At 36.6% G+C, this 26,036-nt stretch overlaps 3 protein-coding genes across 5 annotated transcripts in view; 1 reads left to right on the top strand and 2 right to left on the bottom strand.

Annotated features, from left to right (window-relative positions):
• Positions 1-90: 90 nt before the first annotated feature.
• On the bottom strand, positions 91-7,521 carry LOC105051104 (protein COFACTOR ASSEMBLY OF COMPLEX C SUBUNIT B CCB1, chloroplastic). The gene is made up of 4 exons (XM_010931396.3): positions 7,151-7,521; positions 6,714-6,835; positions 556-708; positions 91-464 (listed from the first exon to the last, which is right to left on the bottom strand). Exons 1-4 carry the CDS (start codon positions 7,472-7,474, stop codon positions 278-280), a joined length of 786 nt encoding a protein of 261 aa, XP_010929698.1. The 5' UTR covers positions 7,475-7,521; the 3' UTR covers positions 91-277.
• A 1,330-nt stretch (positions 7,522-8,851) lies between these two features.
• On the top strand, positions 8,852-11,145 carry LOC105051106 (uncharacterized). Of its 2 annotated transcripts, XM_010931399.3 has the most exons (5): positions 8,852-9,157; positions 9,282-9,340; positions 10,138-10,255; positions 10,364-10,443; positions 10,842-11,145. In XM_010931399.3, exons 1-4 carry the CDS (start codon positions 8,907-8,909, stop codon positions 10,440-10,442), a joined length of 507 nt encoding a protein of 168 aa, XP_010929701.1. In that variant the 5' UTR covers positions 8,852-8,906; the 3' UTR covers position 10,443; positions 10,842-11,145. The 2 variants fall into 2 exon arrangements, with proteins under 2 accessions (XP_010929701.1, XP_073099940.1); XM_073243839.1 differs by lacking the exon at positions 10,842-11,145 and having other exon boundaries at positions 8,853-9,157; positions 10,364-10,576.
• An 810-nt stretch (positions 11,146-11,955) lies between these two features.
• The window catches only part of LOC105051107 (uncharacterized), a 45,029-nt gene continuing 30,948 nt past the window's right edge, over positions 11,956-26,036 (bottom strand). For both annotated transcript variants that reach the window (XM_073243837.1, XM_010931401.4), the window contains 13 exons: positions 22,040-22,114; positions 21,850-21,937; positions 21,336-21,408; positions 21,132-21,191; positions 18,377-18,470; positions 17,887-17,985; positions 17,354-17,464; positions 15,700-15,777; positions 15,448-15,615; positions 13,574-13,654; positions 13,129-13,191; positions 12,955-13,044; positions 11,956-12,538 (listed from right to left, as the gene is read on the bottom strand). In XM_073243837.1, coding sequence (XP_073099938.1) covers positions 12,428-12,538; positions 12,955-13,044; positions 13,129-13,191; positions 13,574-13,654; positions 15,448-15,615; positions 15,700-15,777; positions 17,354-17,464; positions 17,887-17,985; positions 18,377-18,470; positions 21,132-21,191; positions 21,336-21,408; positions 21,850-21,937; positions 22,040-22,114 — 1,191 coding nt within the window. In that variant the 3' untranslated portion in view covers positions 11,956-12,427. The remainder of the gene's footprint in view (positions 12,539-12,954; positions 13,045-13,128; positions 13,192-13,573; positions 13,655-15,447; positions 15,616-15,699; positions 15,778-17,353; positions 17,465-17,886; positions 17,986-18,376; positions 18,471-21,131; positions 21,192-21,335; positions 21,409-21,849; positions 21,938-22,039; positions 22,115-26,036) is intronic.

Here is a 26,036-nt window from a genome sequence, read left to right on the forward strand (position 1 = left end):
GTCAGACTTTGGGCTGGATTTTTGCATATCTAATAGCTTCAGCATCCACTGGAGTAGGTATTGAAAAAAGAAATAAAAAAAGGCATGTGCTTTGAGATGATGTAGAAAGATCTTATTGATGGGTGCCACCAAAATTGACATGTGAATATTATAAAAACTCCAAGTCTTCACTTAAATAATCATGCTACAAAATTGGTATGGGAGTTCAATGATTCTTTTCTTCCTTCCTCTGGCTGTGTGATCTCTAATTGCCTTTCATTTCATGCAAGTCTCCATACTATGTTTCAAAAATTCCTTTTACATATATCATTCCTTTCTCACTTAGCTGAAGCTCCTTCCTCATTTGCTCTACTTGCTGGTCATCACCACGAACAACAATCTCCGAGATGTTTCCATCTTCAGCTACCATCATCTTGACCTCGATCTCTTCCTTCCTTGATGCCCGTTTCCAGTAATATGCTCCCCTAATCCATCACAAACAAAACAATATTACTTCCATTTTCATAACTGAAATCCTAATTATAATCTTTATGATAAATTTCTTGGTTAACTTACGCTAATGGGCTTAAAACCATCAGCCAAAACCAGTTGTTGCCTCCTTCCGGGACTGCAATGGAGAGGACGAGGGCGACGCTGGCGAGGCTAATGCATGTGCAGAAGGTGAGCAGTGCTGCTTGGCCTCTGCTAGGGACCATCATTCCTTCAAACCTTTTACAATACAAGCATACATTTCCTCAATCAAGATATAGCTTTGAAGGACAGCTGAATCTCGAATTGTAAATGCGTTTGACATGATAAATTAAAAAGTATTCAACACCTGAATTTGCCAGATGCAGCTATGAACGAAGAACATACAATGGTTATGCTTCTTCTAGAAATTATGATGACTACTCGGCTATGAGTCATGTATGATACAAGCACATATTACCGGCCAATTGGCAATCCCTTTAGTTCAAGATGTACTTCATGTTTGTTTTTTTTTTTTTTTTTTGGTGGTCTAGTTTAGGGAGATCCAGGACAAGTGGAAGCTCGACTAAAGCTCAGGGTAAGGGTAGGATCAAATTAAATATATATATATATTTTTGCCATATCAATTAAATAAATAAAATTTGTTCTTCACCAAAATTATTTCCAACTGTTGATTAATCCCGTTCTTCTCTATTGACAGCCAAAAACACACACACACACAGGTACATACATACATACATATATGTATGTATGTTAAAAAAACATAAATAATGCTAACCAGAGTATCTATAGAAGCCATATTAAAGAATAAGCAGAGCTAACAAAATAAAAATGGGACCCAGACCCATACTTTAGGCCACTAATTTTGCTACTTTGATCGATTTCATTAATTTTGAATGTTTTGTTAAAAAGTCTTCCTGATCCATAACCATCCATCAATCAAATAAAGCAGTGTTGGGCTTACTACTTATATTTTGGGCTAGCCCCACGTGGAGTGGCCCACACCATACTAATAGGTGTTGGGCATGCATCTTGTTTATGGAGCATATATTTTTAAGTGGTTGCCTACATAAGAGAAAAAGGAGAAAAGGTGGAGCTTTGATTTTTTAGACACAAGAAGGGTTTCTCATACAAGATTCCTCTTGGATGGAAGTCCAAGGCATAAGGATTTGATTCTCTTTATTTATCTCATCTACAAGAGTGTTTGGTGCTTCCAAAAAATTGGAGATTTCTCTCTTTGGGGGTGTGTCTACGAACTTTATAAGTTGAAAATTTGTTGATGCTTTTGTTTGTAGAGGCTTTCTTATTCTCTTGCATTATCTTGTTGTTATGGACCTCTTGTATCCTTCATATCATTGATTAGTGGATTCCCGTTTGGTGCTCCATGATTTTTTCTTTTCTTAAAGGGTTTTCCATGTAAAAGTTTGGTGTTTTCATTCTCTTGGTTATTTAATTTTCTACTTATATTAGATTATTATTTGCCATTGTTGATTGTGCTTATGAAATATTATCCATAGCTTGCCTATGAGAGAAGGAAGAAAGAATCACTTCTTCCTAAGAAGTGGTATCAAAGCTATGGTTGGTGCCTACAAGGTAATTGATAAAATTTTTGAATAAGTTATGGAGTTGAATACAATTAGAATGATGAGTTTAAATGGTGGCAATTAGAGAACATAGAAGGGCAAGATACTAGACTTACTTTATTATAAGGAGATGTATGCTCCCTTGGAGGGTAATGATGCCAAGCCTAAAGATATGACCGATGAGAAGTAGAAACTTTTGAATCGACAATGTGTTGGCTTCATTTAGCAATGGTTGGATGACATTATTTATCACTATGTAGAGAATGAAACATCGACTAGTGTACTTTAGAAGAAGCTTGAAGATTTGTATGAGAGGAAAACTACTAACAACAAGCTTTACATATTTAAAAGATTTGTTAATTTGAAGTACAAGGAGGGCACACCAATGGTGGACCATTTGAATGAGATACAAAGTTTGGTGAATTAACTTACAATCATGAAAATGGTATAGGAAGATGAGTTCCAAGCATTACTACTCCTAAATTCACTTCTGGATAGTTATGAGACTTTGATAGTAACAATGAGCATGACTAAACTAGTTTGCTTGAGAATGAGACTAGAAGGAAGAATATAGATTCTTCACAATTACAAATTCTTGTCTCGGATAATAGAGGGAGGAGTAAAAGTTGTAATTCTCACTATCAAAAAAAATCTAAAGGAAGATCCAAGTCTAAAAAAGGCATACATTATTATAATTATAGTAAACCCAGCTATATAAAGAGGAATTGTAAATTTCTTATGAAGAAGAAGAAAAAGGTGAAAGCAAGCAAGAGGATAAGGACCACCATGATTTCTTTCGATGAAGAGTTAATTATTTTATTCATTTGTGATGAAACTTGCCTTGGCATTACAAACTAAGACTTGGATTGGGTCATTGATAGTGGTGCTTCATATCATGCGACCCCATGATTCAATTTCTTTACTTCTTACAAAATGAGTGATTTTGACTTTGTGAAGATGGGTAATAGTGGTATTTCAAAAATTGTAGGGATAGATGATGTATGTCTTGAAACTAGTTTGGGTACCAAGTTGATACTCAAAGATGTGAAGCATATTCTAAAGCTCCTTTGAACTAGATCTCCATCGAAAAATTGGATGATGAAGGCTTTCAAAATTGATTTATTAATGAGTGTTGGAAACTTATCAAGGATGCTATCATTATAGCAAGAGGGAGAAAATATTTTACACTTTATCGAATACAAGCTAAAATGTGCAAGAACCAAATTAATGTCTTGGAGAAAGAAACTACTATGGATTTATGGCACAAACGACTTGGTCATATGAGTGAGAAAGGTCGTCAAGTTCTTGCAAAGAAAGAATTTGTTATAGAAGTCAAAGGTGTGTCTTTGAACTGATGCATTCACGGTATTCTTGGCAAACAACATAGAATTTCCTTTATACATACTTCTAGAAAGTATGATTTATTGGAATCAGTTCATTCTGATGTTTGTGGATCCATGAGAATAAAATCCATTGGTGGTGCTACTTACTTTGTGACTTTTGTAAATGCTGCTTCTAGAAAGATATGGGCATATACTATGAAGAACAAAGATGAAGTTCTTAGCATTTTCAAGCACTTTCATGCTAAAGTTGAAAGGGAGACTGGAAAGCCTTTGAAGTGTATCCATATCAATAATAGTAGAAAATATAAAGGTCTATTTGCAGAATATTGTATTGACTATGATATTCGATGTGAGAAAACACAATCCATACTCCTCAACATGATGATGTGGCAGAGAGGATGAATCATATAATTTGTAAGAAGATTTGGTATATGTCGTCACATGCCAAGTTATCAAAATCTTTTTGAGGAGAGGCTACGCACTCCGCTTGCTACTTAATCGATCTCCTTCAAAATCATTGAATGAAAATTATCTAGAAAAAGTTGGACCAGAAATGATGCCTCTTTCAAGCACTTGAGGGTGTTCAGATGCAAAGCATTTGTTCATGTGCCAAAAGGTCAAAAAATCAAGCTTAATAATAAGTCAAAGCCATGCATTTTCTTGGGATATGAAAGTGAAGAGTTTAGTTACAAACTTTGAGATCCGAAAGCAAAGAAGTCGGTTAAAAACTGAGATGTTATTTTCTTTGAAAACCAAACTATTAAAGATTTTGAAAAAGTGAAAACAATACAAGTTAGTGAAGATGAACTTGTTGATTTAAAGCCTATTTCTCCTCTAATGATTCATGATGAAGGGAGAGATGTCCTAGAAGACCAAGGTGAAATAATTTATAAAGATCCTCTCTTGAAATTGGTGATGATCAAGAAAAGCAACATCCCCAAGAATAACTACCATCAATGTCGCAACTAAGAAGGTCTATAAAATGCATCAACCTTCAAAGAAGTACTCTTCTAGCGAGTATGTGATATTTAGTGATGTAAAAATTTTCAAGAAGCATGGGTTCATGAACAAAGAGACAAGTGGCTACGCAAAAAGAAATTGACTTGATAAAGCTACCAAAGAGATAAAAAGCTTTGAAAAATAAATGGATATTCTGATTGAAAAATGATAGTGACAAGCAAGTCAGGTACAAGGCTCGGCTAGTTGTAAAAAGCTTTGAGCAACAAAATAGTATTGATTTTGATAAGATTTTCTTTTCGATTGTTAAGATGTCCTCTATCTGGATTATTCTAGGCCTTGTTGCATGTTTAAATCTAGAGCTAGAGCAACTAGATGTCAAGACTACTTTCCTTCATGATGACTTAAAGGAGAAAATCTACATGGAGCAACCTCAAGATTTTGTTGTCAAAGGCAAAGAGCACTTAATTTGCAAACTCAAGAAGAGCTTACATGGTTTGAAACAAGTCCCTTGTCAATGGTTCAAAAAATTTAATGCATTTACGATGAGTCATGGATACAAAAGGATAAAAATAGATCATTGTATCTATGCTAAAAGATTTGAGAATGATGACTTTATTATTCTTTTGCTCTATATTAATGATATACTTTTAATTAATAAGAATATTGGAAAGATTTGAACGTTGAAGAAAGATTTAAGTAAGTCTTTTGACATGAAGGATTTGGGTCTGACAAAAAAAATCTTGGGCATGAAAATCAAGCATGATAGAGAAGCAAGAAAGTTAACAAACAAAGTATATTGAACAGGTACTTGACAAGTTTAATATGAAAAATGCTAAATCAGTTGGAATACCACTTGCGAGCTATTTTAAGTTGAGTTTGAAGCAAAGTCCTTCAAATGAAATAAAAAGAAATAAATGAAGAATATTCTCTATTCCTCCACCGTAGGAAGCGGGATGTATGCCATGGTTTATACAAGATCGGATATAGTACATGCAGTTGGTGTCGTAAGTAGATTCCTTACAGACTTAGTAAAGAGTATTGGATAGCAGTGAAGTGAATAATAAGATACTTGAAAGATACATCCGATTTATATTTATGCTTCGGTAGCACAAAACCACTCTTGGTGGGTTATACGGATTCAATATGGCCAGTGATGTTAACACTAAGAGATCTATTTCGGATTACTTATTCATTTTGGAGGAGGACCTATATTATGGCGATCCTCAAAAATATGTTGCTCGTTCCACCACCGAAGCAAATTATATAGCCATCACCGAAGCTAGCAAAGAAATGATATGGTTGATGGATTTTTTGCAGAAATTGGACTTGGAGCAAGATGGGTATGTAATCTATTGTGATAGTCAAAATGCTGTTGATCTTAGTAAGAATACAACTTATCATACTAGGACAAAGCATATTGATGTTCGCTACCATTAGATCTGAGATATCTTGGAGAAGCAGTGGATAAAGATTATGAAGATCTCAATGGATCACAATCCATCGGGCATGATGACCAAGCCTCTTATAAAGGAGAAGCAAGAACTTTATAGGGACTTGGTGGGTGTAGGTGCATGGTGAGCATAGGCACTTGGGCATGGGGTTCACTAAGCAATGGGAGTCCACCTCATGGGTCTAGAGGGAGAAATTGTTGAGCTTACTATTTATATTTTGGCTAGTCCCATGTGAAGTGGCCCACACCATACTAATAGGTGTGAGGCATGAGTCTTATTTATCGGGCATATATTTTTATATGGTAGCCTATAGAAGAAAAAAAAAAGAGAGAGACAAAGAGAATAGATAGAGTTTTAATTTTTTTTATACAATAAAAATTTCTCATTCTTCTTAGATTGAAGTTCAAGATACAAGGATTTGATTCTTTTCACTCATTTTATCTACAAAAATATTTAGTGCTTCTGAAAAGTTAAAGATTTCTCTCTTTAGATGTGTGTCTACAAACTTTGTAAGTTAGAAGCTTGTTGATAATTTTTTTGTAGAGACTTTTTTGTGCTCTTGTATTATTTTATTACCGTGGATCTCTTATACTTTTCATATCATTATAATGATTACTGGATTCCCATTTGGTGTCATGTGATTTTTTTTTTTTTGAAAAATTTTTCACGTAAAAATTTAATATTTTCATTCTCCTGTTTGATTTTCTATTTTTATTTAAATTATTAATTTTTATTGTTGACTGTAATTATGAAATATTATTCACAGCTTATCTAGGAGAAAAGGAATCACTTTTTCCTGACGAGCTGTTGCTTGCCTGCTTTCCATTACAAGTAAATGGCTCAAAATTCATGACACACAGCAGAGAGAGAGAGAGAGAGAGAGAGAGAGAGAGAGGTCTTAGTCTTACGTGATGGTCTCCCCACGGTCGGAGACGGAGAAGTTGTTGCGGGTGAAGAAGGAGAGAATCTCTCCCGCCACCTGATTTGGCGCCGCCGCCGCCGCCTCCCTCACAAACGTCTTCTGTACTATCTGCCATCCAAAATGGCAGCCTTTTTATCAGAAACCAAACAACTACCAAAGAAAATGAAATAAAAATATCGACTTTAAATCGAAGACCGAACCATGAGCAAAAAGACAAAGGAAGAAAGAAGAATTCCAAAAGAAAAATAATGATAAAAAATTCTACAATTATCAAAGAAAAAGGAATAAAAATCTCAACTTTAGATCAAAGATGGAAGGATTACCAAAGGAAAAGCAATAAAAAACTCAACTTTAGATCGAAAATCCAACAATTCGAAGACAAAGGAAGAATTTGTCAGTATCGGAACAGAGGAGCATGGGGACCTTGGACTTGACGGAGCGCTTGATGAGGGACCAGAGACCGGGAACCGAGATCACAAACAGCCCCAGCGACGTGTAGTAGCTCGCCGGCGAGTACCCCACCTCGGCCGCCGCCATCGTCGCGGTCGGTGCTACCTCGAGGAGGAACATGGGGTCGTGGAGGAGAGAGAGGCGGACCGCCGGCGAGACCCTGGGTCTCCCCGTAGGCCGGAGCCATGGAGCGGCTCGACCGGACCCGAACCGGCACGGTTCGAGCCGGTGGGAGAAGGCGGTGAGAAGTGGCGAAGGGAGGAGAGGCTTGGCCGCTGCCATTACTAACTGCAACATAGAAGATAAGAGAGCAGATTTCTTTCGCTGGCTCTCTCCCCCTTCTCCACCGGGTTCCCGGGGAAAGTTATTAAAAGGCCCTTGGATAAATTTTTATTTGGGAAAAGCCCTCGTTCTTTCCAAGATGGGGTCCATAGAGGGACACGTGGAAGTAGTTTTGTCCTCTAAGTGGGGTGCTATTGATTCGGTATCCACAGCGTTTGGGATGTAGGGATAAGTCTCCGAAACCAGAACTTTACACCTTAATTATGATATTGGCTTGAGGATTTAAGGTATAAAAACAATTGTTCCTTTAACAAAAATAATGATCTTGCTTGAGCCTTTTTAAATTAACCAAATTTATATTTATAATCCTTACAAAACTAATTGTTTGCTTAAAAAAAAAAAAAAGCAAACAACAAACTCACTTCAATGATTTCTAGATTCAAAATTTGATCTCCAAAGTTACAATGGACAACAAAAACACGAGGAAGGCATTGGATCTTTGGAAGTGATGATATGGTATTTAAGGAATTCTTTATGCACCATATATGGTGCAAAAAATCGTGCATTGTGTGTTGTGATTAGATTACACATGGAATCGGAGACGAGTGCGGAAAAAAAAAATTTCGTGGCCGCTCGCATGATCTAATCACCATGCGTGGTGCACAAAGAATATTTAAAATAATATAATATTATTTCTACAGAATATTTTATTTTTTGATCTTTTGAAATATTTTCATGCTAGATTAGTATGAGCATCCACCCGTAACAAAAAAATAAGTATAATATTATGTATTTTCCTTCTTTTCTTCTTATTTGCTAATGCACATGGATGTGCGTACAACAAATTAAGGTTTTTCCTCCCAGTTAAATGTTACCTAAATTGCTTATTATATATTCTCAAAAGGATTCAAATGGAGTCATAATACATTATACTATAGTAAATTTATTTAGTAGCAAGATTATTGAAAGCTAAGAAAATAGCAAATTCTAAAATAAAGCCCTTGATTGTTTTTTAAATTTCATTTTTTCAAAAGGGTGAGACCTGATACTATAATTACCGAAGATTGAATACTTCTAACCACACCATAGAGGACTTGAACTCAGAATCCTAGCTTCAGAGGTATGGCTGTGAAGATGCCCAACTCCCCCCACAAGCATAGCCCTTAGATAAAAGACCTTATAAGTAAGGATTATGAGGTGTAATGATATGGGAAAGGTGTCTAAACATAAACATAAAGATTTGAGGGCCTAAATATGAAAAAAAGAAACAAAGATAAAGAGTGAAAGGGAGCATGGAAGCCACGCTTCCACATATCTCTTCTACTTATATGCACTTCACACAAACAAAAAGTTCATTGTCAAATGACAATTACCCCCACTCTTCTACTCCCTTCTCTTATCCCTTCAAAAGAGCCCAAGAGAGAGAGGAGGAAAACAGAAGAGAGCAATGGCCCTTCAAGCACCAGCAGCGCTCAGGTCCACCACCACAACCCCCAGAAGGATCATTCCATCCCTGCTATCTCCACCACCAAACCATACTGGCCTACGAGCACCCTCCGATCGCCATGCCCTTCGATCAGCCTTCTCCTCTCCCTCGGTCCAGCTCCTGCTGTCACCCCTTGGACAAGCTCCTGCCACTGCCCCGAGGTTCTCCATGCGCGTCGCCTCCAAGCAGGCCTACATCTGCCGCGACTGCGGGTCATATCCCTTCTCCCCACCAACCCAATTCTCCATTCTCCTCACCTTTCTTTTTACTTGTACCACATTGACTACTATTGCATTCAGATGTCTTAACTGTCATTTGTTTCTAAACTATGTGCAGTTACATATACAATGATAGAACACCCTTTGAGAAGCTTTCAGATAAGTATTTCTGCCCTGGTGAGTTGCATCCTTTTCTTCTCCATGTTCAGTTTCCTTCCTTTTTTATTCATGTGTCTTGTATGAGATTAAATCAATGAAGCTCTTTGACTGTTCTGAATCATTTTATCTAGTCAAGCTAAGGATGTTAATATGTGCTAAAATAGTATCATCTTTAATAGATAATTACTTCATGCCTTGTCCCTGATATATTTGGCTTCACCTTGATGGATCTTGACACTCCATTCCTTAAACATTTGATCTGTTTTTTTGCTTGGTTTCAGATCTCTTCTCTAAGCATCCCGCTGTCTTCTTCTTTCCAACCCCTTGGCATTTTAAAATACCATCTAATTGCTTCATAAGAAGATGCTCTATACATTCACCAGAGTAGACTGCAAGCAGCATGATCTTTATAGATTTCTACATAGTTTGACAAAACTTTTCCTCAAACACCAGATCAAGATAAAAAGATCAGTACTTATCCTCAGTACTCATCCGCCAAAAGAAACTGATCTTTTATCCTCGGCAGTTGAAATCTTACATATTTCTTTCCATGTTGAATTGGATAAAATTGAAGAGAGAATATGTAAAGAAATCTTACATATTTCTTTACACATTTCAACCCATGGCATTTTAGAATACCATCATAAGAAGATGTTCTATACATTCACCAACGTAAACTGCAAGCAACATGATCCTTATACATTTCTGCATAGTTTGACCAAACTTTTCCTCAATATCGGTTTATGGTGAAAAGACCAGTACTCATCCACCAAAAGAAACTGATCTTTTCCTGACATCCAATTAATTTTTTATAGTCTGTGGGGCTCCCAAACGGAGATTCAGGCCATATGAACCTGCAGTAACCAAGAATGCAAATGCCACAGATGTCCGTAAAGCCAGGAAGGCTCAGATGAAGAGAGATGAAAACATCGGGTAATTGTCTCCAAAAAATTGCCTCACTGCAAATAAATTTGGCTGGATCCCGAGTGTTCGGAAGCATATCTCACTTGTATCTATCATTCTTGATGCTTGTGCTCTCAGGAAAGCATTACCTGTTGCAATAGTGCTTGGAGTTGCAGGGCTAGCTGGCTTGTATTTCTACCTCAACAATGCCTACTAGGGTGAGCAAGGAGCAATATAAGGCTCCTCTTTTCTTCCTTCTGAAACTAGTTGAGTCAATATTAGTATTCATAATGTACTGTCATTTATAAAAACAGAATGAGTAAATGTACTTATGTTTCCAATTTCAAGTTATGAGGTTATTGTTGAACAAGCAAAAAAATCATATTTCTGTGATGAAGAAGACCAAGAAATAAAATTCAACTAGCTTATGATCTGAACAACAAAATACATGCCTGTCAGCAGAGAACTGTGAGAGGTTAATGACTGCATTTGCAAATATTTGCACATCAAATTTCTCAAATCAATGTCGTATGAGGCAAGCTAAATAATATAATAAACTTGAATGAAATGAAAAAGCACATAAAGCGATCTGATACTTCTATGCAACTCTTCTCAGGTTCACAGGATGGAAATCACCCTCCAAAAGCTGTCTTGACGTCATTCAATTTTCTTTGACAGCCGGTAAATCCTTTGTTCCTAGAAAAAGAAATAGATCAAGGATTGGGGAATAATAATTCCTGAGTACCTGAAGGAAGCATATACTACCAGTTTTGCATCTTATGTTCGATCCAATATCTGCAGCCTCAGGAATGCAATGTTAAAGGAAAGGGACTGCATTGTGCACAGATAAAATGATTTTCATTCATGAAATTACATGATATCAAAAAATTACAGAGGGTGCACATATTTACCCACTACAAGTGAAACATCTTATTGGCATCAAAGAGCTTCTCATTAAAACTCATGCAGATCGACATTACTGATATGAACCTTCACTCCCAAAGCAACTAACCATAAGAAAAAACAGTCAGCATCCCTGATATTTGTCATCTTACGCAATATCACAAACATTTGATAAACATAATTAATGTTCTTGAGAGCTCCAAGATTCCTGTTCTAGCTTTGGCAAAAGAAAACAAGTGGCATTGGATCATTCCTGGTGTGATTTAGTAGTGAATAATCTCGCTAATGATGGAAAGGTAAAACAAAATTGGAATTGCTGTGCAACAAAAGGCCAGGTACATTGTCTGAATGGCTGAGAAATTCTGACTTGCAAGCTCTTAAGAGTCGCACTCAAAACATCTCCAAACTTTCTTAGGCTTCAGTGTGCAGCAAGTACCTACTCCTGACCTGGATCTTCTTCTTCTTTTCTTCTTTGATTACTCAGATCCTAATGAAGTATTGGTGATCTGGCTGTCTGAACCAGAGGCATGAGAAGATCATTATGTGGACCTCATAGATATATCAGAATTCAGTGCACCATCCTCACGTCTCTTCTTCTTGGAATGCTGTGAGAATTCCATCCACCGTCCCATTTCGTCATGTGATAAAGTGCATCCCTACAGCCATCCAGACCACTCCATCCTTTTGTAACTCATTATCACTGATATCTTAAATTGCCTCTACAAGAAAATAAAGACCACAAAATAATTAAATCAAGTCATTCACGAGCAGCACATACCAATATACAAGTTTTTCTGTCACAAACAAACTTGCGTCCACAAGATTCATGCAGAAAATAGCATGGACATGGCTAGATTAATTTTAATATCAGCAAAATTTTGGCAGATCCGCTCCATATTAAGATTGTTTATACAAGTATAGATCCAACCATTCATTCCCAAGCCCAATTGTAGGACGTAAGGACTCAAGATGAAAAGTGAAAGAAAATACAGCTTATCTTCACAGATCTGCCTTAAATCTTAAAACAAGAAGCCCTTTTTGGCAGGATGGATCATTCAGGCAGCATGAGGTAGACCAGGATCTGTTGTACATCGAATCTACTCAGGAGAACTGCTGCAACTTTGACTTGGTCTACAGACTGTTATCGGAAAAAATCACATCATAATTTACAATGCAAATGCAAGTGCTGTTGAATTTTTCCTGATACAGCTTTTCCAGTTCAACCCTTGGATGCTTGTAGATTGATCAAACAAAGACTTGTCATGCTTTTGAAGTTCAATTTAATCAGCTTGGTGCTTTTCAAGTTTGGAGAATACTAATAAGAGAAGGTGGTAGGCATGAGTTGGCTAAATCCTCTGAAACATCCATATATTTGCAGAAACACATCAACCAGAACGCTGACTTTAGCACCTAAAAACATATAGTCAACAACAAATTAGTGAATCCATATGTAGATCTGTGGACATGAAATGGATGGGATAACAAAAATGCAAAAATCACAATTCAAAAGGAAGGTTCCAGTTTTTTGAAGGCTGAGAAATCAGAATGTAACTAACGACCAAATTCTTAAAAATAAGGCAAAAAGAACATATACAGATGCTCAACACTGTAAATACAATTTTAAAGTAAATCAAGTCTAACACAAAATTTATATCACATGGAACAAAGTTGCCTGAAAGAGGTCATTGGCATCAAAAAGCAGCATCAAGGGAAGCCCAGAGAATGTAGAAAGTTTTTCACAAGCATGGACAAATTCTGGTAGGCACACCATGAAGAATACAACTCACATGCTAACTGAAAAAATTATCAGGTGTGAAAGTTATAACCTCTGATGCTGGATCAGGGGATCCTTTGTGAGGTCCAGAGACCGTCCCAAATGCTGTTTCTGCTATTGTGCGTACATACTGACCCATGTACTGCATGTGATAGATCAACATATAAACTTTTTGTTCAATAAAATTTATAGGGATGGCAGACCAACTTGGCAGTTTGATTGTTACCTGAACATACTGGTTCATATGAGAAGGATGAAATTGCCTGAGAAAGGTTCCGATCCCAATGACCTGAAAAAACAGCATTAACTTCTACATGCCACGATAACTAGCAAAAATAATGATATTAGAATGCCAACTAACCTTCATCAGAGAATTTGGATAATAATTATTTCTATGCTTGAGAGTGATGTTTTAGAAACAATGTGTAACAAAGCCAGTATTTCATGCTAGACCTGTATATGATGGATTTGCAAGCAATCTTCTGTAATTTACACAAGCATTGTGATACATTTTTGATAACTAGGATAGAATTTAGCCATAGATTTCAAGATGATGTGCATGGCTATTGGGAAGATGCTTCACATCAAGATCATGGAGAGAGCTATGTAGATTGTCATGAAGGCAGTAGTAATGAAAGAACTATATGTATTTCACAAAATGAACAACTTACCACAGGAGAAAAATCTATTATGGACTTCTTCAATCGACTAGTCAAAGTGCCCAAATGAGAATCAAGCACATAGCGTGACAACTGCATGCAAAAAACACTCAAATTAATTTAAGTCAAAAAGGGGCCTGCATCATGCAAGAATTCTTCTCTGTTTGGGTGGTTGAATAGTAGTGTATTCCTATCGGGAGCACTGGTCTGTACTCCTACAGAAAGTGGAAGGGTTCTGTCATGCTAATTGTGTAACTTCAAAAATAAAGTTTGATCAATCTACTAAACAAGTATATCAAACAAAAGTTACAACAACATCCACAGCACATAAATCCCTCGTGATTGGCTTGCTAGGCATGCGGCAATGTGAATTGTTTCAGATTCACCTCAAAAGTCAGGAGGTGTTTCAGATTCACCTCAAAAGTCAGGACGAGACAGATATGCTCCATGTTACAAAACCACTTGTATATTATATTATAGAATAAATTCAAAGGTTAGTCCCAGAGAAATTGCCATAAGAACTTTCCAAGTGGAAATATAAGGCCATCACTATAACTCATTTGGATACTATAAACTCTGCAACTTACTATGATTAGGAAAACATCTACCTTGAGAGATAGGTGATCACGGTGATTTCAGTATAATTTTCTTACAATTTTCTTATGAGAATGAGCCATCTTATGTGACAAGATCAGAGTGATGAATAATAATAATAGTAGCAGTAATCTTCTGTCGATGCAGCATACATTAAACCATGTCAGTTTGGTGGATAAAAGCCTAACCACCATACATGTAATAAAAGTTTAGGTCAGTTTCTTATGCACATCAAAAGAGGTGATATGCACAATCATCAGAACAATTTTAGATGACCTTAAGTAGATTTTATGATCACCTTATTTTGTAATTGTAAATATAAGTTGTTTGGCGTAGCAAGTTTCCATGGTTTTGTTATGTTAGCAGCTCTTTGCACAGAACTGGAAGTTCTTTTGTCTTTCAAGTTTGCATGGGATGCGCCCACTCATGAATACTAGTTAAACAAGTTACTGATAAATAATAAATATTTTTAAAATAATAAGTTTCCATTGAAAGTAGAGTATCACATATCTCATAGAAGGAAAAAGCACATTTATACCGAAGTCTAGCCATTTGAAGTGTGAAAATACCAGTACAGGAAATAAGGAAAAAACAGAAATGCTTCAAGTCAAGGAGAAAGCTAGATATAGGAGCTTGTGCCAACATTTGTCTACACTTAATTTAAAAGCCCAACTATACGATGGTTTAAAGATTTATGCAACCATACTTTGAGCTAAGGACCAAACTTGGAATATTGTGAAAGTCCTGTCTCTTCTTAATAAGAGAGGTGAAACAGTACAGCCATCAATGCAGACAAGGAACAGGAGGTCCAACTAACCTTTACCACTTCTTGTGATGGCAGCAGGTGAGAAAATAAAATAAAAGATTAATGATCAGGAGATGAGTTGGGTATCGAGAATTCTTTTATTTATTTATTTATTTATTTATTTTGATAAAAGCTATTGAGAATTCTAGGGATCATAACTTGGGTTAAAGAAGTAACAAGGTCCTTATGCAATACATACAAACATGCATGCACATGGTACGTATGTATGTATGCATGTATGCTTGCATGTACTTGACAAGATTACTTATCTACGCATTTTTATATTTCATCCAAATAAATTTTCAAATAAAAATCCTTGCCTACTTAATAATAAGGGCACTAACTTCTCACACTCCCACTTGAACAAAAAGAGACTCAGTTCAAGAAAATAAAATTCAATTTAGAAAAAAAAAAGCTATTGCCATTTTTCCCATAAAAAAATCCAGATCAATGCATGATAACTTCGATGGAAGATAAAGACGAAAACCTGTGATATTGAAAAGATGAATGCACATCGTCCCAAAAAGATAGGAGGATCGCTTGAGATGTAGATAGCTTGAAGAGGAGACAATAAACCAACTATTTTTCGTTGCTCATCCAATGCTTGGAGAAAGAGTCCTAAATTTGCATCATCCTTATCTTTCTCTTCCATGCACTACTTTCACAGAAAATCATTTCATAACCTGTCATTATTCTTATATCTGTAACTAATAATCAATAAATATTATCATCTACTAACCTCAAGTATTCTTTGTCTCTGACAATATATTGACGAAAGCATACCTTCAGCAGCAGAAGTTATAAAAGCAGCTTTAACCTGCCACATATAACATGCCTTCAGTACGGCCCTGTTGAATATGATCTTAGTTGATAGATTTGTAAAGTAGTTTTATGTTGTTAAAAATTTAAGACAGAAAAAAAAGACCGTCAGAAAGATTTCATTTTATTTTATATTGTGTCCTCGAAAGGTTCGAACAGCAAAACTGAATAGACAACCTATAAAGGTAGCACGATCTTTCAACCACTATTTCTTGGCCAAGCAGTTTGCCAGGCTATCAGCTTCAAGTGAATACAGCAAAAGTGAAGATTAACAGACATAAAGGAATACCATACATTTACTGGCAGACAACAATGAGGATCGATTGACCCTCTAAACTTATCAATCGACATGTAAAAATATTTGCATATATTTCCATAAATTTCTTTGTTTATATATGTATTCACATGCTTTGATTAAAATATTTATTGGAGAATTCATAACGTTCTGGTTGCATGTATGGTAGGAATAGTGCTTTTGCATGCCAAATTTGGACAGCAAGTGCAAATATACAAGAAAACTAAATTGATAGCCCATCCCTACTACTCAAGAGTTCCATAAGAAGCCTTATCCTGCCCATGGTAAGCCTTAATAGGATGCAATTAGTATTGTTACTACTAGTCTCACGCTCTTGCCTACAGGACCATCAGTCATGCACACATGATGCCTAATATTGAAAATATGCAGTAGTATGCTAGTGCTTTTCACTTCATTCATTATGTTGCCCTTTTTTTGCATCACCTGATAACTCTGAGACTAAACTCTTTTGACCACTTTCTTTATTACTTTGAAGAACCTTTCCTGCTGTTTCATCAAGCTGGTGATCTTATCGACCAATATTCCACCAACAGATTCTCATCCACTTTGAAGACTCTAAATCTCCTAAAGAAACAAGGAGGACATCTCCCACTTTGGCACCAAGGCCAAGCATATTCTATGACTTATAGCAGCAAGACTCATAGAGCTCTATAAAGTTCTTTCATAGTTGATAACAATTAGTGCTTCCCCATCTCTATTTTAGCAAGGAGAAATTCTAGTCAGACTGCCAGCAATACGGCTTTCCAGTTTCCATTAATGGAAGAAGCACATTGAGATCAACCATCAGGTTGCCATCATTCCAGTTAATACACTCTTGCTTCTTCAGCTCTAGTCTGGTCACCAATTACAGAGATTTTTCATCTGCTATGTATTCTGGGTTTGCAAGGCAAAACTATTATCTATTATCCAATTGAAATTTCTTCTCTATTATGGAAGTCTATCTATCACAGTTAGAGGGTAGAGACTTTCGTAAGCATCAATATCATATGAATTATGAAAATGTATTTTTCATTATGATATGCTTCATTACTTGCTCCTGTAAGTTTACATAATATTCAGAATGAACATATGGATAGAGTTCAGTAGAATCTTATTTTTTTGGGGTGATAGCAGTGGTGCTGATGCTAAGCTAGGATGAGAAAGGTATTGTGTTGTTTGTTATGAAAACCTGTTGTATAACAAAAATGACTAAAGTAGGATAGACCAATACAATAATCTATTGGTTTAGATGTCAATGTGGACATTCGGGCATCATTACCTTACAGGTAGACTTCAATTTAAAGGAAATAAGGCACCGTAGTAGTTGAAGTTGTCCAATAGTTGCCAAGCACTCGACCAATGGCTCCCATGATGCATTGAAAACCTTGCCCTATTGAAGACATTTTAAATTATATAGATAATAAGAAATAGCACTTGCATATCTGATAATGAGTTTCACAAGAACGAACACTTAATACCATTAGTACTAAAGATAATTTGAACCCTAAGCATCCTTTGCTAGTTAAATCGAGAAAACAATTGAAACTAAAAAACAAAGATGGTTGCAAGCCAATGGCAAGTAAACTGTCTGTGCTATTGGCATACAACTTTTGTTTTCGAACTCACTGATCCTACAAACCTATTGAATCATATATAACAGGTTATCTACAAGCAAGATACAGGAAATTGATATGCATGAAAACTTTTGGTTTTCGAAAATTGTGCGAAACAACTAAACGTCAGCTTTTAAAAAATTCTAAAGGATCCAAATTAAACTAAAGACATTCTCATAAAAAATTTAAACATTCATACCATCTGCATATATGATGCCCAACCCAGCAAAGGTAGGGATGTAGGAGGGCCCAAAGAATCATCAAGCTTATGTAGTTCTTCCAAGCATCTTGAGTTTAACTGAAACAAAATCCACTTATTTCATTAAACAGTGACTTGCCTAAAACAATCTGAAAACATTCATAAGAAAAATATTCTTCTTTATAAAGATGTTTAATTTTGTTGAGAAATACCCCATCATGCTCAACCTGCAAAATGATTACATATGCATTTACTGTAAACCCAGTCTAATATGAGTTGCCTCATGGAATAGATCATGAGCAGACAATGCTAAGAAGAAAATTTCAACATCATCATTGCTACCTTATCAATTTTTTATTAATCTATTACAACTCAAATAAATCAGCATATATGTACAAGTACATGCTCACTCCTGACTATGGTTCATTAATCTTCTAAATAGATGGCAAAAAATCATTGCAATTCACAAATATATCATTCTGAAACTCACCAAATTGTTGAAACCCTTCAATGCATACTCTAAATTCTCCTTAATAAGTGCAGTTAATAGAGAATCCAACCTGGCTAAACCAACCTGCCCAACACTGAAGAACATAATGTATTTATTCATTATCTTTAAATAATCATCCAGTGATCAAATAAATAACAGTAGGATTCATCTCCAGAAAATCTTTGATAAAAAATTATGAATCAGTTTTGAAATGAAATTAACCAGTAATACCGGAAATAATAACACAAGGACCAAGTTGTTTTCAACACGTAGATAATACTAACTCAGGGAATATTTTCTGTGTGCTTTTTGTGATAATGAATTGTGGTAGGAGGTTAGGATGACTACCTGGAATCTATCTCAAACAAGGTTTGAAGGGAAAATTAAGTTCTATCTAAAATAAAGACTGAGTGGACTTGAGAAAGCATGGATATTATCCATCTCTTAGAAAAATAGCCAACATGCAAATTGCGGCTGAGTATAAATTTTCAATGAGTTGATAGTAGATCCATACTTACTCAAAAATCAAAAGCACCAAAGGAAAAGATTCAGATGCAAACAAGGGGAAGCAGATCTCTCAAAAAATTAACAAGTGCTTAGGAAGCCAGTGCAGGAGCAAGTTTTCAGAAAGATTCCAAAGAATTTTTGGCATTATTGTAACAACTAACATGCTCTGGAAAAATTAGAAGTGGAGAAAACACAACCATAGAAATAAAGTTCAGCATAACCTACAAGCTAAAAAATTGTGTCAAAAAGTACATATAAAATAGAAGCTCGTTGACTTCACCATCCCCACATACCTCATCTTGCTTGCTTAAACAGATGCCTTGAGACAAAGTTTATAGTTAAGTTTGAAGAGCAAAAACTTGTGATAATATAATGGGTTCCTAAGATAGATCTCCTAAAGAAGGCCATCAGTGTGAAGTTAAAGAAACTACATGGAACAGTGAACCAATGATATGCATATGAAGCATTAATTATCTTTTTTTCTTCTTATTTTTCAAAAAAGAAGGTTGGTGAAATACTTGGAAAAGTATAAATATGTAGCAGTATTGGAAGCAAAATTGGGCAGCAGTAAAAGACATGTCGATATACAATGCTTCTTCAGAGTACAATAATTCAGAATGAGAATGGTGCTCATAAATACTATAACCGCTTCTATACATCTTCATTTGTCTTGTTTGCTTCAAATGTACTTAGTTGTCAGCTTAAGAGATTTTAAAGCATAAATTTAAAAGTTTAATCTTCTGGTTACACAAATTTAAACATACAAACAATAATGAATCATCAACAGTAGTTATAGATCATAAACTACTAGATCGTACATGCAATGGATGTGTTTGTCTCAAGCACTCATCAGAGAGCAGAAACTCTGAAGAGGAAAAAAATATTAACTACAAAGAAAGGCCTGATTTCTTAATTTAGGTGATAAGATGGCTTTGTCATTCCACGCAAGCATTAAGTAAAGCTTTTTCATCTGGTCAGGAAGAAGCCAAATACCAAAGAAATCAAATCCTTTCAGCACCCCTATAATCTACATAAATGTAACACTCTTGTTGAAGCGAACACAACTTATATATAAAAGGCAATTGCATATTGAAATTGTATATATTGAGTTGTGTAGCATTTACTGCTGGTAACACTTGCAATGCTTGTTTATGAAAATGACAAATGAATTTCATCAAATCAGACTGATGTTCTATAACAGTACTGCTTTCTCATTATCCAAGGTGTGGCCTAACCACCCAACACCCATTTCTGACAATGACTAAGTGCAAAAGTAGTGATGAGTTGGAAAAAAACCAGCTAATGTCAGAGCATGAGCATATTTAAAAGGGGTTTTTGTAATATATATCCCTCAAAACTTCTGATTTTGTATATATGCCCTGTAATCTTTCATTTTGCATGGGCGCCCTTCAAAATATCATTTTTTATGCCAATGCCCTTGTTCTTAGTTATTGGTTGAACGGTGTCGTTATTTTTTATGAAATGATGCATGTGCCCTTGACAATTGTCTGGTATCAAGAGAAGATGGTTTGCCTCCAGTCAAAACTAAGGGAATTTATGTCATTTTTGCAAATAAATTATGTTTAAATCATAAAACAATGAATAAGACCCCAGGTTGGATGAATCGCTGCTAACAGTAGCTAACAGCAAGGACATTGGTGCAAAGAATCATAATTGGAATGGTATTTGTGCAAAATGCAAATTTAACCGACATTCATACAAAATCAGAAGCTTTGAGGAGCATATATGCAAATAATAATAATAATAATAATAATAATAATAGTAATAGTAATAGTAATAATATATCTAAAAATGGATTTTAGTTTTGTATTCAACAATTCTTGTAGAAATGGCTGCGAGGCTGATGCTCATCATCCTTTTCTCTCATGTTTGTGACTCCTAGAAATACTGTTAAAGTTAAAACCATCAATTGAGTGAAGCAAAGAAATAGTACAAACAATGTTTAAAACAAATATCTGCAGATGTTCCTTCATCATGGGCCAGTAAATAACAAATTTACGTAAATAATAAGAATAGATAAGTTAATTATGAGAGCAGATTTAAAAATGAATTAAAGATGCGTCAGATGAATGAACCTAATTTCATTATCCTATTACAAATTTTTTTTCATATAACATGATGAGACAAGTTACAGAAACTGTATTACAGCTAGATACAATCTGCATATTGTTCCCCTATCCAAAAACACTACAACTCCGGTAATAAATGAAAGCAGGTAGTTGCATACCATGACTCAATTAGATTGATAAAGTGCAATCCTAGTAATTCATGTCCTTCAGCATCAAACCTAAACAACAAACAAAAGACATATGATTCCCACTTATCGGATCTTATACAAATCCCATAATTCAAAGCTAATAAAAATAGGAACTAAGAATATCTTGTTTAAGTCACATATGCGGTAATTCTGTTATGTTCAAGAGATACTCACCAGCCACTCATAGGCTCTATAAACATTGACTGAGAAGGATCCGTCAATTGTAATAGATGGCGCAACAAATGTCCTGAAAATAGTTAAACAGTGCAATGATAAATTGCTGTGGGCAAGACTGACATGACCTTTAGTCAGATACTTTTATGGCTACCAGGGTTAATTTCAATCAAAACTTTTGACATGTAGTAGTTAAAAAGCCTCGAAGGCCTTCTTATTGCAAAAATATCTTAATGAAGTCATTCATTTTTATTTAAATTTCATGTTTTGCATGCTTTCAGAGTGAACTACATACAAAGTCTCAGATAGAAAATGACAACACTTATGATCAAGGTTCGCCATCTCGGTATCGGATCCTATACCAGTATCATCCTATTATAGTGACAATATGCAGTATGGTACAAGAGGGTGAGGCATACCAAGTGTTGGTACGATATGAGACTGCGCATCAGCATGGTACGGTACCGACTAGTATAGCAAACATTGCCTATGATAGTGGTAGTGGAGAGCTTACCATAGAAGGTTGGTGCTTTGGAGAAGTCATTCAATTGTGCAACCGAAACTATGGATGCTTGCTTTCTTTTAATAAATGCAGCATGTTCCTGTCAAAACCAAATGAATAAAAACCGCATACGATATATTTCGACAGTTCTATAGCCAAAGGAAAAAAAAAAGAATGAAGAAAATAGCAGCCTATGATATACCTTTTCAGCACACTGCTTCAAAACTTTGGTAAAAGTTTCTTCCCAAATACGATTCCCAGGTATATGAAGTAAATCCTACAATGATTATTCATCATCATTTCTGCAAGAGGAAAGGCATAGAACCAAATGCATACAATAACGTTCTTTCTTGAATGCTGTTTGACCATCTAGCAATACAATGACTCAAGGAGGTAAGATGTGCTTACATCAGAAATTGTGGAGGAAGATGCACGGATGTGTTAGTAAGGATCGAAAATAAATTTGCCTCAAGAATTACATTAGCTAGGGATAAAATAACAGTCCATTGGTTAAGACTATATGGTCATATGCACCGGATGCTAGAACATGTGTTGGCAAGGAGAGGGAATGATGACAGAAAAGACAGAAATAAGGGGGAGCAGCACGGCACTTAAAATGAGCTAGACAGAAATTTTGAACATGAATCTGAAGTAAGTAGGTCTAATTGGGGGGCTTGAACTTTAATAAGGATGGATGACAAGATGTTTACTTAGATGGTCTAAGGTAGCCAGTGACCGTAAATTTAAAAAGCATTTATAGACCCACGTTTTAACACGATTCCAATCATATAGCTGCCCAAGTCAGATTTACCATACTTGCTCAACACTTGGCTCCAATTTACACAAGATGAACAATCTCATAAAATTAATTATGATTCTTACATATGTTCTTTACTTTAATAAAACAAAAATAAATTTTCACAGTCAGCTCATTTATTATGTCCACTTGAGGAGATATAGGGCCTGTTTGGCCAAGCTGTGAAAATCAGCTTATTTTGAAATGACTTCTTTTCAAATGGAGTTTCAGATAAAGTACTGTGAGAGAGAAGCAGTTTGTGTTGGACAAAATCATTTGATAAACGCTTTTATCAGTATTTGAGAAGCAGTTTGTATTTGGCAAATCTTTCAAAAAAAATACTTTTGACTGTCAATTATGAAAAAAGATATGTATAGATTTACTTTATAATTAATATTATTTAAATAGATAAATGATTTTAAATATTCATTATGATTAATTTTAATTAAGTTTTTTTTAATTAAAATATAAAAATAAAATAACAAAAAATACATTAAAAATTTTAATCAACATAAATACCAAGGTATGCTGAACCGGTACCATCGGCCGTTTCGGCCAGCCGGCGGTATGGTTCGGTATGGTTTCATACCGTACCGAACCGACGATCGGAATCGGAAGAAAAAAAGAGAGAAATAGAGAGAAATAGAAAGAGAAAGAGGAAGAAAAAAAAAGGGAGAGGAAGGAGCCGGCGGGGCCGCCGAACGACCTTCGATTGGCCGCCGTGGCCGTCGGAAGGAGTAGTCCACGCGCACGGCGCCGCAGGCGTGAAACAGGGGCATCGCCCCTGTTTCACAAATTTTTTTAAAAAACATGGTTTTAAGTGAAGTTGGCAAATGATTTGCTGGCTTCACGATTTTTGTTTTTTTTTTTTAAATTCTTAAATCGGCAACCCAGTTGCCGACTTCATAAGTTAAAAAAAAAAAAAAGAAAAAATCGAAACAAACATCGTCTGTTTCGAAAAAGAAGGGGGCGGAGCCGCGGAGGGGCTCCACCCGCTCGACCGCCCTCAAACCGTCGGCATCGGCTCGTCGGCCACCAGGAACCTCGCAACGGAGGCACCGTCCGTCCGGTAGGTTCTCCGCCCCCCTCCGAGCGCTCTTTCTCTCTTTTTTACTCTCTTGAAAGTCCTATCGGGCGATACGGAGCTCGAAAGCCCTCCGACGGCCGCAGCCGGCCACCGTCGGCCTCCAGCGGCTCTCACCTCCCTCCCTCCCCTCCCCTTTCTCTTTCTCTCACTTTCCGTTCTTTTTTCTTCGGTACCGCCGGTGGACCGATTTTACCGACCGAATCGTGCCGGATCCCTGCCGGTCCGGTACGAGATGGGGTGTACCGACCGGTTCGGCACGGTATGGCAAACCTTGATAAATACAGTTGAATCAAAGATAATACATATTAAACATTTTACATAATTTTTATATGATAATTTTTATATGATAATAGAAAAAATTATGGTAAATAATGATTTTGAGTAAGGATATTTTTGTCTTGAAAAAAATAATTTTCTGCTTCTGCTTCCAAGGAGAAGCTCCAATTTTCTGCTTCCTCCCCGCAGCAGAAAAACTGCTTTCGCTACCACTCAGAAGCAGATTATTTTTTAAAATAAGCTTGGCCAAACATCCTATTTTTTCAAAATAAGTACTTTTTTGAAAAATAAGCAGCTTCTTCCTCCCCAAAAGCTTGGCCAAACAAGCCCATAGCCTACTCTGAGTGCTTATGTTAGGTTATTGGCTTGATTAGCCAGTCTTTTCTGCATTATTTCATACTTCGAATACTTCTTATTCAAGGCATGTTGCATCAGAACATAGCATTAGCTTCTAGGCTCTAGATAATAAACTTGGACACCTCCATGTGATATTGGCTCATCAGTTGGCAAACCCTATCAATAGTCTAGAATAAGGATTGTTGACTCGAAACCAGATCCCATGCCCATGGGCCGATGGTACAAGTCGGTACACCCCATACCGTACTGTACCGAACCCTAACTGACATGAAAACGAGGGATGAATCGAGGAGAAGAGAGAGAGAAAGAGAGGGGGGAGGGAGAGAGAGGGAAGGAAAGAGAGGCTAGCGGAGACATCAGTGGTGGCCATTGGAGGTCTGCAGAGGCTACCAAAGGGCTGCCGAGCCTCCCGGACTCCATGATCCTCTGTGAGAGAAAATGAAAGCAAAGAGAGATAACGAGAGAGGAGAAGGGAGAGAAGAAGGGTGAAGGGAAGGGGCGAGGAGGCAACCATGGCCGTCAAATAGCCCAAAACCGCCCCACAACTGCTGCAGGTTCGAACGCCCCTGTTTCGGCATATTTTTTCGAAAAGACAATAAATAATGAAGCTGACAATGCATTTTTCAAAAAAAAATGAGAAATTTTGGATCATCCGGTGGCCACGGCGGCCCCTCAACGGCCTCTCCACTGTCTTCCCCTCGCTAAGCTTCTCTCCCTTCCCCTGTCTCTCTATCTCTCTCTCTTCTCGCATCTCATGGAGCCTCGACAGCCTCGACGGGCTCCTGCTGGCCTTTCCCTTTCTTTCCTTCCCCTCTTCTCTCCCTCTCTCTCTCTTTGCTTCTCCCTTGCTTTGTTTTCGCCGGCAATCCGAATCAAATGTCCAAACCACACCTATTAGCCGTCGGAACGCCGGGGCGATTCAGCGAACCCTGGTCTAGACTTTGCTACATCTTGCTAATTATAACCCACCCCAAAGTAGTGCAAAAGATGCTAGATCTTGACCAACTCGGAAGGACTTGTCACCATCAATCTGCATTTGCTGCTTAACAAACCAACTTAACTTATTTCTGAATTTATAGTGGAGATGAGCCAGTTTTCTGACCATCCATTATTTCACCCAAGTTCAACAACTGAAGATCTTCCACAACTTCATATTCGACTTATGTTGTTCCCTCAAGAGGCTAAAATCAATTTTTCTCTTGCTTTTCCATAAGAATTATCACCTTTTTGTGTCTAAACACCTGAGTCAGTTCAGCAGTCAAATCCTACGATTCTCTCTGGTAGACAGATAGCCTTTCTGCTTCATATTGACATTTTTTGCCTTCATTTGGGCCTCCTTTAGCAATATAATGCAATGGCATCTAGTTGCATCAACAACCAACATCAACCACACTGAGTGGAATCGTAACCTTCTCGCCGATCGGAATGTGGTGATTTTGACCACTAAAAGTATTGAGAGAACAGCTATAACAATAAGATCAAGATGATATCTGATAACAAGCTTCTTCATATGGGAAAGGACCATAATAGAAAAGAAGCAGCTTTAATGGTATATAATAATGGAAGTAAAGACATAAGTGCTAGGTCGAAGATCTTTTAAGTACAGGAACAACCAGTTCATTGTAGTGCATGAAGGAAATATTCGAAAGGGAGGGGGGCATCAAGGCATGCAAAAGAAGAACA

Source organism: Elaeis guineensis, chromosome 9 (genome assembly GCF_000442705.2).
Source record: "Elaeis guineensis isolate ETL-2024a chromosome 9, EG11, whole genome shotgun sequence".
Classification (NCBI taxonomy): Eukaryota; Viridiplantae; Streptophyta; class Magnoliopsida; order Arecales; family Arecaceae; genus Elaeis; species Elaeis guineensis.